Below are 12,548 nucleotides of genomic sequence, written 5' to 3'. Positions count from 1 at the left end.
GAGTCTCTTTTTGTTTTGTATGGGTCAGGCTGACTGTGTGAATTATATTTATAAGATCAAAATAGTTAAAGATAAAGGTAGATACTTAAGCAATTAGGCCAGAGGCTGGAATTGTTGTTTTAGAGGTGTACGCTACAAAACCAATTTGTATTAAGGAACATTTAAGTAATTGAATTTCACAGTATAAATTAAAGTCTTTTGGTATCATTATGCATGTTGTGGTCACATAGTGATATCTTGTGCCAATGAAATGGCTGGATTTTATTTTTCAATTCATGTGTAATCTTTAATGAAAATGCTTTTCTGACTTGTAAAGGCTTGGAAGTAATAAACTGGACTAGCCGTTTTTTCATTTGATGAAGCTTGGACAGAGATAAGAAGTAAAATTGTATAAATTGACTCTCACGAACATGCATAAAGAGAGAAATCATTTTATGCAACAAAGGGGTAGCACGGCTCGCCAGGCAAAGATAAGTAATTGGAAAATGTAAGATCCTGGTGAGAATTCCTAGCAGAAAATCTGAAAAAACAGGTGCCGTATAATGTTACTTAGTATTATTTGCATACATAAAAATAACAAATAGCTTCTGTCATACCATGCAATCAGCTATGCCAGTCATATTACCATTGCAAAAGTTAAGATATTCTTTTAAATTATGACAGCAGACTGCTTGTCTCTTTCATTCATCAAACAACTAAGCTTTTCTCATTAGACACTGATTTGTACTGTCGTCAGGTGGGATGGGCTAGGAATACTTGTCTTTTACAGTGGATCACCTGCCTGTGGATTTACTATGGCATCACCTGTGATTCCAGAACCACAGCAGTAGAGCTAAACTGTATTAACATCCTTGTATGTGAAAGTAAACCATCTTTTTAGCCTGTGTGCCTTGTTCAGAGCACATTTGAAGATAGGGTAGGGGAAGATCTGTTCCTATTCACCACAAACGTTTTCTTGGCAGTTCCATAGATGTTCCAGTCTTCAGATCATCCTCTATTTAAAGTCTGATTTCTGGCAGTCTAAGTTAGTGTTGCTCTGCTGATGACTTTTTTGCATTATGACTTTTTTATTAGTTGACATTACCCCCAATAAGGAATAGAGGGATCCTAAGGCAGATCAAGATGCCAGTGTTGTAGGCATTTGGAGCAGAATTCTAGCTCACTCAAACTCTCCCAGGCACCAGCAACCAGATAAGACTGTTACATGCCTCCTGAAAGTAATGTGATTATCTCTAGCATTGCCCCTGCTGTTCCAGGGCTTTGAGGGGTTGTGAACAGGCTTCTGGCTCCCTGTGAACTCTGGGAACTGTAGAGGAGGGTTCTTCAGAAGCCTGGTTCTGCTTGCACTGATCTCAGCAGGAGTCCCTGAATTGATTTCAGAGGGAGCAAAATCAATCCCTGCTTTGAAAACTACAGTATTTCCCATAGCACAGCCTATCCTTAAAAACCAACCAACCAAGAATTTATCTGGTTCTCAACATACACAGTTTTCATTTACCGTATCACAGAGACGCTTTAGGGACAGTCCATAATATAACTTCAGTCACCTTTGAGTGTAAGCTGCATTGTAGTCTCAAGGAACAGTAGCATCAGCTCAGAACTGAGGAAGCAGGCAGTTGTCCTCTGGCTGCCACAGTGCAAGCTGAAGAAGTTATTGCCACGTCTGCTTGTTACTGTCCTCTTGATGGAGGTTTCTCTCCCTGCTGAGCTGTTCCTACAAGTGCTCCTAACCTGTTTCAGTCTAAATGATCTAGGTCAGTGATGACCTACTATTTAAAGGTCTATTTAAAGAAGCTGTCGTCCTACTGCAGTGTTGGATTCAAACCATTTCCTACTACTATGTATTGCATTGTGGAACATTTAAAATGGATAGATGTATTGCTGTCAGGGGATAAAAAGCTTACCTTTCCTATTGTGCATTGCTGATTTTGGATGTATGCCCACTACAGGAAGGTAAAAACATAAAGACTGAAAAATTGTGTTACGAGGATAGGAGTTATTTCATATTTTTTAAAAACATTTGAAAAACATTGCCCCTCATGCAAAAAACACTTTTTCAAACTGGAAAATGTGGCAGAATACTATAGATGTTCTGTGGTGTCATTTATTGGGCTACTTCATTACCATTTCCCCTTGTAGACTGGCAATCAGATGATTCATATAATATAAGATACACTTTTGTGGTCGTCTGTCTTGAAGGTACTTGGCAGTTTTAATACTAATTTGGAGTTGCCATTGGGCCTGTTCTGTCATGCAGTTAGGTTACTGACGGAGTATCTAAGTTGTCCTGCTTTCTTGCTGGCTTCATTCTGTGAAACAACTTCTCCCCTGCCCTGAACACCTGCCTTGTATTTAAGGATAAGGTCCTGCAGCGAATCATGTATAGCTTTGCTGTTTCAAATTTCACTCTCTTCTGTTTACAATCAAAGGAGCTCCTGGGTGGAGATTTATGATATTTACATGCTCTTCTAATTAGGGTAATGATTCCACCTGTTTTTAGATAACATTTATAGCCTGCTTCAAAGAGTCTCATTGAAATCACTGACTAGCTTTGAATTCTGAGCCTTCAACACCTCATGCAGATAACATTTCCAAGGGATCAGACATTACTTTGCATGTGTTTTTATATGAGCCATTAAGAAGTCTTGCAGATATTATAGGAAAACACAGATTTTGTTTCATAAGGGTTTGGCTGTACGTTCCATTTATTTCCTTCCTCGAGTATGTGACATTAAAGATGGGTTGCTCTTGTTCTGATGCCACAAAGGATTATTGATGAAATAAAGGCTCTGCTGAAGGCAATGAGAGTTTTACCATTGACTTCAATGCTGCTAGAATTTCACCTCTGAAGTGTGAAATAAGTAACAGGGGCAGATAGGAAAAAAAAAAATCCATGCCTAGGATCCACAGTAACAACCAAACTTTTTTAGAGGGGAATAAATGGAATCCAGCTGAGACACGAAATACTTCATGAGGGGTGTGATAGGTCTAGGTTCATGATTTTGAATAAAATCTTGAATGGTCAAAGAGGAATGTGAGATTTCTTTGACGGATTTAGTGAATGTTTCAATGTATCTACACCTAGATCAAAGAACAGATGCAGTTTACAAAGCCATAATAAATATGCAGTTGTCTTGCAGTTTGCCATGGGTCAGCTTTATTGTGCATAATATGTATCATCTGTAAAGTGGGGCTGATACTTGCAGAGTTTCTTGATGATTTCTGATGAATTGTTTTGAGTAAAAAGTTTACCATTCTCCATTGTTCTCTTTTAGAAATATTCTTTACAGACTGGATGAAAGGACAAGCCAGTTTTCAGTACTGCTAGAGGCACTGGAGCACTGCAAACTACATCAGTCAAATGAGACCATTCAAGCAGCCTTGTCAGAGGTGCTGAACAGCATCAATTCAGCTCAGGTTTACTTCAAAGCAGGACTTGATGTGTTTGAGACTACCTTAGCTGGAAAGAAATGAGAGGATTCTCTGCATTCTAAGACATTTGTTTACAACTTGCTAAACAAAAGTTCGACTTGGACCAGAATTTCTCTGAGGATGAAACCTTCCTCAATTTTTCTTTCAGTTGGCGCTTAAAGGTACCGCAATGAGTGTTTTTATAAATATAAAACAGTCTTTTGCACTGTTCACAATATATCTCAAATGTCTGTTTCTGAATGTATAAAACATAATGAGAGGGAATAATGCTTAAGATAGGGTTTTTGGAAGGACATCTGCTGTATTTTTGTATGTAAACTATATTTTTATGACTAAGAGTTCAATCTTGCAAAGTACCGAGTCCTGCAATATGCTGAAGACCAGGTTCTGAGACACCCCAGATGTATACCCGGGTGAGCTTTCCGTGCCTACTCTGTCAGAAAAATGTGACTTAGGTATACTCTTGTGTTTCTTAACTTCCTCAGCAAACTCATCTTCTACCTTACTCCTTTCAGAGTAAGTAGTTGAAGGATGTGGCATTTCCTTGGGTATCCAGCACTGGACTTAATCAGGAAATGCACAAAAACACCCTTACCAGTGCAATCCAACATCTTTACTCCTGTGGAACAATAAATACCTCAGTTCTGAGAATACAGATAAACTTTGATTATCCCATTTCTGTATGAAAAAAAGAGTTGTTTTCTCTAGTAATTCTTGGAGATAAAATTTTTGTGATGATTTCAAATGATTTGAAAAGTTTGAATCGGTAGTTACACTTGTACAAAAATACTTTGAATCTTTATGTTAAATAAAAGTACTGCCTAGTCTTATAAGGCTGCAAGCCTTATAAGTTTATGCATTACAAAGCAGCCCACTTCAAGGTCTCTCTAAATTTCCAGAGAGCAATAAATGAAAAGAAGACCTCAAAGTTCTGGGAACGTTTTGGGGATTCCACCACTCAACCGCACCACCCACTATTCCAGGCTGGATCATTCCAGCATATAGGACCTGGATTGTTGTCAAAAAAGCACAAGGAAAACATAAATTCATTCCCTACTGTAGAACCAGGAATTCACCTCTGAAGGCACAAGCTGATGAAGCATATTGCAGGGTTAAAACTCAAATCTGTTTTGCATTGGTGGAAGCCCTATACAAAGGCTGTAATCACACCATTACTTTGTTGGCCTGAAGTAATCTGTGAATGAAAGGATCGGTTCAGTGTCCTAACCTCTAAGGGGATAATATACACACTTGAGAATTGCAGGTCTTAATAATACAAACAGTTGAAATTGTTAAGCCCTATTGGGTTTAGAATTTTACAATCTCAGATGATTCTGAGGTTAGAGCTTAAAAAATTAATTTTATGTAGATACTTAGAATTGAAATATAATTTATTTGATGGTAACGTTAAATGTATTGTTACCCAGTTTGCCATGGAAACATTGCAGAAACATTTCAGGTTGCAATAAAAATGGAAGAAGTATCTGTATTAATGTAAAAAAATTGCCTTCTGGAAAATTTCAAAGTGCACAGTTTGGTGAAAGACTTTTTAAAGTGCATGTTCACATAGCAAGAAATGAGAGTTGTTTACAGATCTGAGTTTCTATTTCCAAAAGTCCTTGGTAAATGGACCTCTATTAGCAATGGCCCGGGACTAGGTACATACAGCTATGCTGTTGCTACATTTCTTTGCAAGTTATTATCATAACATGGGCAAAAGCATCACAGGTCTGACCAGAGGCACGGCTATGCAGTTGTACGGCTACAACTGAAGTGGGAATATGTTCAGCATCAGTCAGCGTGGCTGCATGAACTTAGACATGATTATCCCTTATCTTTACTTGGCATCTGGTAAGCAAGAGTATATGATTATTCTTTTGCTAATGCTGTTTTGCTCCTAAACAATTCTGTTTACTGCAGAGAGAATTTGACTTCTGAAGAGGAACATTTTTTCTGATACTATAATGTTTGCTCATCCCCTTGTTTCCATAGGTTTTAGTATTGTGATACTTAAATGGTTGGAATAGCCACATCTGAGTTGTATGTTTATTTTGTGATAGTATTTGGGGATGTACTGTTCACACTACATTTCAATTGTATTTTCTAATCGGGATCACTCTTCTAACAGTTCATTTAGTAACATGTTTTCTTTAGAGTGCTGACTCACTGTGGAGCCAACGTCTATGGTCTTAAATGATATAGGATCAGGTGCCATTAAGAGACCAAAAATAGAGATTAACACTTCCTTTAACTCTGCTAGGTGAATTTAATGACTGCTTCCTCATTCTTAGTATGTATGTTCCACCAAAACCACCTGTAATGTAACCAAAGTGTACTCATGCAAAATCAGTGAAATCTGTTGGGAAGACTATCCCTCATGTATGATTTCTCAACCATGTAATTCCTCACTAAAACATTTATCTTGTTTTCTCACTAATGTCCTTCTATAACCACTTTTAAAATAGCAGACTTCAGAGTACTCCACCACTATAAATGCCTATCTATTCTAGAGACAATCATATATTCTTGTTGGTGAGATGAATCAGATGAGCTATTTAGGGACCTAAATGCATTGATTTCAATGTCATCTCACACTTCTAGATCTCTGGGCTTTTATTTCAAATGTTCAGATCTTATATATAAGTGAGTGCTCAGTGATAATATTTGTACCATTATAGCTTCAGAAAAGGCACTTTTGAGCCATATCCTTCCATTGATTTTTAAATCCTACCTATTGACTTCAAAGAACTTACAGCAAGTTAAGGTCCTAAATACCTGGTGTGTTTCTAACACAGAATTTTTGCCCAGCCAGCTGTGGAACATCAGATAAAGGAAGGTGTTAGCAAATCATAGTAGCTTACCCAGATTAAATTCGTTCCTATATTGTGTTAAAATAAACGGCGCGCCCTTAAAGGCAGAAGTATGTTTGCAAATTGCCTGAATGATACTAAAAATTTGTTACCTTTTCAGAAACATCAAGTGCCAGAGACAGTATAGCAAATGCATTGATTGCTATGTAATCTAGAGTCATGCTCATAGTGACCAGAAAATCCCTGCAACTTGTAATATTTATGTGTTAAGACAGTTGATAATAAAAAGCTAATAAGATTTTATTTAGTGCGTATTTTAAAGAGTCCATAAAGAAGCTAAAGTACAATCAACTCAGATGAATAATAAGTACATGGGAGCTGGATTTTGAGTACTAACCTTAAAAAAGGCAGTGAATTGCTTTTATCATCCGAGAAAAACGGTATCTGTGCAAATACTCAAACACACAAATACGCAAATGCCTTATATCTTCAAAACATTGTACAAACTAATTTACTTGCAGTAATATGATACATCTACGTAAACATAGATGTAAATAATAACTACATGAGAAAATTAGCTGCTTCACATACCTTTTAGGAAAGTATTTCAGTCTAGACGTGTAAAAGAAGGCACTTCAGCTGACCTCAGTTCTTGCAGCAGTAGGTGGGGAAAGGTTAAATCTCTCAGGTATCACAGAAGGGACCTATGGAGGTCGTCTAGTCCAACCTCCCAGCTCAAGCAGGGTCACCTAGACCCAGTTGCCTAGGAGGGACTATGTTCAGATTGCTTTTGAATCTCTTCCAAGGATGGAGATTCCACAACCTCTCGGGGCTACCTGTGCCAGTGCTTTTTCACCTTCACAGAGAAGTCATCTTTCCTTCTTCTGTAGATATAGTTTCTCCAAATCTCTCCCTATATTTCTTAATTGTTAAATTATTGTAATTGGTTTAATTGCAAACATTCAAAAGGTAACCATCATTTCATTCAGTGAAAACTCTTGGCCAAGGTCTCTAGGATTTCACAGTTGTTATGTTGGAAAGTTTGTATAAGATTTGTCCTTCAAGCAATGGGGTTTATTTTTAAGTTGTAGAGACCAATGTCTTTACCTTTTGAGGTCTTTTTGTACGGTCCCTGGTTCCCAGTCATAGCATTTCTTTTTAACCAAATTTCAGGAGCTCAGTGCAATTCTATGGCTTGTGTTATGCAGAAAGTCAGGCAAGATAATTGTATGGGTCATTCTGGCTTTAAAAGCTATAAAATACTGTAAACATAGTTATGTCAGGGCCTGTATTCTCAAGGGAGTGGTTAAGAGTTTCCTCAAAAGCCTTGTGTTACAAGCTGTTACCTGTGTTACTCAGAAATGGGTACCTCTAGCATACATTATAGTTGCTGTCTCAGGAAACAAGCATAGGTGGAAGATGTTCTTTCCCTTTAGCGCTCTGTAACATTTTAGCAGTATTCTGCCAGTCCCAGAAAGGTGAGTGATAGGAAACAAATGAATAAGAATGAGTAAGAAATGATAGACAAACTTAATCAGAGTTGGTACTACCTAGTAGCTGCCTACAAAATAAAATAAGCACGTAATTTTTTCTGACCTTGTGCATGTCATCCAATACCTTCCATTACACGATGGCTACATATGAAAGTTATGTGTGTAAATATACTGTATTGCAGCGTTTCAAATTATTAAGGATGATAAAGACTCAAGCCATATGCACAAACCTGTACTTGAACATGCACACTTGAACCTAGGAAGTGCCTAAGAATAATGAACACTCATCTAGGAAGCAAAGGATTTAAGAATATCTAAATTAGACTGTATGTTTACTAAAACTATGGTGCTATCAAGCCTAACTTTTTTTTTTTCCAAATTTTAATCCCATTGCTGCTGGTTATTTCTACCATTGCTCATACCTACTCGTCATAACTGGAGAATATGTGCACCTGCAGATTTAGATTTACAGAAAGATTATGTTTCCCCTCAGGCTTACTGACTTGGTCTGGTTTTTTCAGCAGGGTTGACTTTACCATGACTGCTTATCAGGGTACTATTCCACATGAGTGAGGTCAGCAGAATTTGGCCACTATGGAATTTCCCAAAAGATTTGGTATCAGAATTTTTTGTGTGTGTGTGTTTAGTCTGTTCTTTTTAATCTCTCAACATAGATTATTACAAGCAAGAGTATATTTTTCAAAAAATGGGCAGGAGTCTCTTGATCAATGTTAAGTAAACCCACAGGGCAGAATGTAAATGTGTATGTACAATTGGTGTATTATAAACTAGCATTAACTTAATAGTTATTATAAACGCTGGCATGGATTAATGCACACATTCTCTTACGAGCTTCACAGATTGGAATTAATACAAGGGCTTAATTTAAGAAATGTAATCAGAATATAGGCATGGAACAATGTTTTTTGCTGTGTAGATGTAGTATATGCTTACTCATCTGCCTAATCCATTTGGTTAAAACAGATTAGGGTGTTGTTTAAGCTACTTTCTCTGATTTCTTTTCCAACAAGCCTTTGAGAATCAAGTCTTGCTCTTTATTTTTCTTTTAAATGTGTGCTGCCTTTAGTGTTTATGGAAAGCTTACCATGTGTTAAGACAGCGTAACGTCTTCTTGTCTGGTCATCGCTGGATTATTTGATAAAACTAAAAGTGGTATTTCAAAGCATGGTCTTTGGAAGAAGGTCCTTTACTGACCAGTTAATGTATATGATATTATATGCTTCAGTGGCTGCCTTTACCATGCAGTGGTATAGGTATGCAATATGATGCTTTAAGGCACTAATTTAAGACAACACATTTTTTTTAATAGTATTGTAGAGACCAGCTAATTTCCCCCATTTGAAACTGTTCTCTCCTGAGCATACTGGTGATACAGCAATGTAATAACAAGTCCTCTTAGCACCTGCTATAAGCTCTTACTACAGGTGGCATGTTAGGGGGTTGTCTGAGCTGTCAGTGTATTTCCACAGTTTTTAATTAGTGTCTCTTGTAGCCCCGCTCAGCTTTTATGTAGCACAGTTCTGATACCGGTCCGAATGACACCAAGGTGATATGGATAGGTCTGACTGATGTATTAGCTTGCTACGGAAACTGCTGTTGCCCCCTGTCCTTAAAAAGTTAAATATAATACTTGGTAAGTACTTCCCAACTTACGGTGTTTTCAGCCTGTATACTGAGGGTTCTGAAAAAGTACTGGAACACTGAGTTTTTTTCGTGCAGTCTCATTTCCTGTTCTCAACAGCTGAAACATCTTGTAGTCTATGAATCCACTAGAGGAGAAATAAGGAGATGCTTAATATTTCATACTTAAAGCAGATAAGATAAATACAAATTCTCTTTGTTTTCCCTGTGCAGTTTATGCAAGCTAATATGCAACATACTCTTATCACATACATTATGATTTGGTATTCTGAGACAAATGGAAAATGAATGTTGATTCCATATCCAGAGGAAGTATAATGAATTCAGGGAACACTTCACATTCAAGTATCTTAACCGTTTGCATACAATGAGAAAAAGTGCAAGTGAAGATACTTGGAACAGATACTTTTGGGGGTTTTAGTACAGGTCTGGAAAATAATATTCTTCTGTGTAAGGCCAGATTTTAGCATTGCATTCATACCTAGCTATGTGGTAATGTATTGTATGTCCTTATTGCTCTACCTTTGAGGATTAATGCTCAAATGCTGTTATCAGTGATCATGTTAGTCTCAATACGAACTATTATTTTTATGTCACCTAACACCTTACAGGGTTTACCTAATTGGTTGGAATATGCAAGTATCTCTGCCTTTTGTATGCAAAAGAGCAGCTGTCAAGTTGTGTTATCTTTGTCGAGCTTTGACATAGAATGTGAGACACCTGATGATGACTCCTTCATTCCATCTACTTCTGAATTTTCATGTAGTAAAATCAAGTTGCCACAATTGATAGCTAGTCAATTCAGAATATTAAGTAACTAGGTTTTTTGACCAAGCAGTAATATAAACTTGATGCAGTGATTCCTGGAAACCAATAAATATCATGTTATGTGGAAATGTGCAATGAAAGGTTGATTTTTATAACACATTATAGAACGTTGAGTCTGAATAAAATAGGTTATTTGCAAAATTAGTTTACCTTGTATCGATTTGTACTTTTATAACATAGTGTAATAAAAAGGTAACATTGGCCGTTAATGTAAGTAGATTCTATGTACTTTGATTAAGAAGCACGTTTTACTTTTTTGTGCTATGAATATGATTTTTGCAGTCCGTGGAGTGTTTGTACAGAAGGCACTGTGGACTGGAATTCAGTAATAGACATATTGTGAAAGTGGTTGTGAATTAGACAATGTTTTTTCCATAGTTACATTTTCGCTAGAAATTAAACTGGAATATGAAGATGTGTATAATGTACATTGCACTGAATGATTTGGAATTATATTCATTTGCTTTTTTGTTGGTTTTGCTTTTTTTTTTTAATTGGTTCTGCCAGTGAGCTGTAACATATGCCTCTCAAGCTGCTGATTCAGTAACATGGATCCCAGGGCATTAAAACATAATGGGAAGAAGGCAAAAAGCAAGGAAGAAAAAAAATAGCTAGACAGAATAGCTAGACCTCAGAACCTGGGCTGTGATAATTTACTGACAGGTAAATTTTGAATTATCCACTTTTTTAGGTGCTCATATATAGAAAGCCCAGATATTCAGATAATTGGTCTTTCAGGTAGAAAGAAATTGTCCTTGTATGTTTTTGAGAATCAAGAATTTGAAAAGTAGATAGAGACTTTGGATCAAACACAAAGTATTCAGGATGAGACAAAAAAAAAAAAAGCTACTGAACAACCTTAACGCTATCAGCTGAAAGAGACCAGTCCGTTCTGAAAATCTTGACAATATGTAATATTCAGATTATATGAAATTCAGATGATTAGGCTTTTTCCCATAGTTCAGAGGTCCTGAAATTATAAGGTAGTTATCTCATGAAAATATGAATTCCATGTTTTGCTTTCAGTATATGAGAACTTGGAGGCTTTTCTGTATTTACGAAGCACTTGAGAGGTGTAATGAAATAGTTTCATTGTAAATGAATGTGTATTTCCAAATTTTATTTCCATTTTGTGTAGGGTTTTTTTGAAACTGCTTTTCTGTTCACCATATTAAAAGGAAAAATAAAAGTGATACCTTGTTAATATTTTTAATCATGGCTAGATCATTAACCTAGTTTGATACATTAGCTCCGTACAAAGTGCAGCTCTGACTAGAATATCTCATGTAATATTAAAGACTAATTTGTGAAACATATTCTTTCAGAATATGTTTCCTTTAAGCCATGTAAACTTGTGCCATGAAAATAAAAGCCAACTGTATGTCAACAATTTTATACAAGTATCTGATTTGCAATTCTTGCCGATAGATCTGTGGAAGTCAATATTACTGAAAAATGTCATTGAAACTAAACGTTCTTTGCCTGGATATCAAAATCTTCTTCTGTGGCTCTGCTTAGGAGATTGGACCATTATCCTCTTTCACTGAGTATCTATCTGAGCAAAATTAAAAAATAATAAATGTATATTTAACATATAGCATTCCAAGTAGTCAGGCTTGGTATAGACCAGATTTGTCCAAGAGAATGGGAACATAACCAATCTTCTCCACTGTTTTCTTTAAACTTGAGATTGCTGTGGCATTTCTTGCACCTGTATTTCTCATCAAGTAGTAGCATAGAGATCCGCATGGGAGTGGAGTCTACAGGATCATGTAATTATGAAGGCATTTGCTCTCTATATGAAGTGCAGGTATGGTAACCACACAACTGAAGTAATGAATAATTTGACACTGTCACAGTGAAGTGTTTATATACTAGGCTGATGAGCAGGGAGGGAGTAGAAATGGATTCTGGCCAGTGGTAGCTGCCTGATGGGGCCAACAGTGGGTTGGAAGTCCTAGGAGTGCCAGAAGTGGGCACTGGGAAAGGCAGGTGCTGGTAAGACACCTGAATTGCCCCAGGTGCCAGAAAGCACACAGTGGAGAGCTGTCTCTTGCCCAAAGAACTCTGATGCCAGTTTAACCAGCTCTGAATCTGTTCTGAATGCACTGCAGACCAGTAAGAGCAGTTCAGCCCCACACTGATCTGTTTATTTTGGAAAGGTCAAGGTGTGAAATAGCTAAGACTTTTAACACTGGAAACAGTGGCAAATCCTGTCTTTGAAAGAGAAACTTGGGGCTTTGTGGGTTAGTTTCTATATTCTAGCAGAAGAGAATATAAAAGTGACTGTGAGAGTGGTGCTGTGAGCTGAATCAATTTTGAG

General features: G+C 37.0%; 1 protein-coding gene across 1 annotated transcript in view; it reads left to right on the top strand.

Moving 5' to 3' along the window:
- Positions 1–11,625, top strand: part of NAALADL2 (N-acetylated alpha-linked acidic dipeptidase like 2) — a 507,372-nt gene extending 495,747 nt beyond the window's left edge. The window contains exon 16 of the mRNA XM_052804208.1: positions 3,276–11,625. Within this exon, the coding sequence (XP_052660168.1) occupies positions 3,276–3,474 (199 nt within the window). The 3' untranslated portion in view covers positions 3,475–11,625. The remainder of the gene's footprint in view (positions 1–3,275) is intronic.
- Positions 11,626–12,548: the final 923 nt, after the last annotated feature.

The sequence above is a fragment of the Harpia harpyja genome, chromosome 12 (assembly GCF_026419915.1).
Source record: "Harpia harpyja isolate bHarHar1 chromosome 12, bHarHar1 primary haplotype, whole genome shotgun sequence".
Lineage (NCBI taxonomy): Eukaryota > Metazoa > Chordata > Aves > Accipitriformes > Accipitridae > Harpia > Harpia harpyja.
This window is presented reverse-complemented; position numbering and strand designations above follow the sequence as displayed.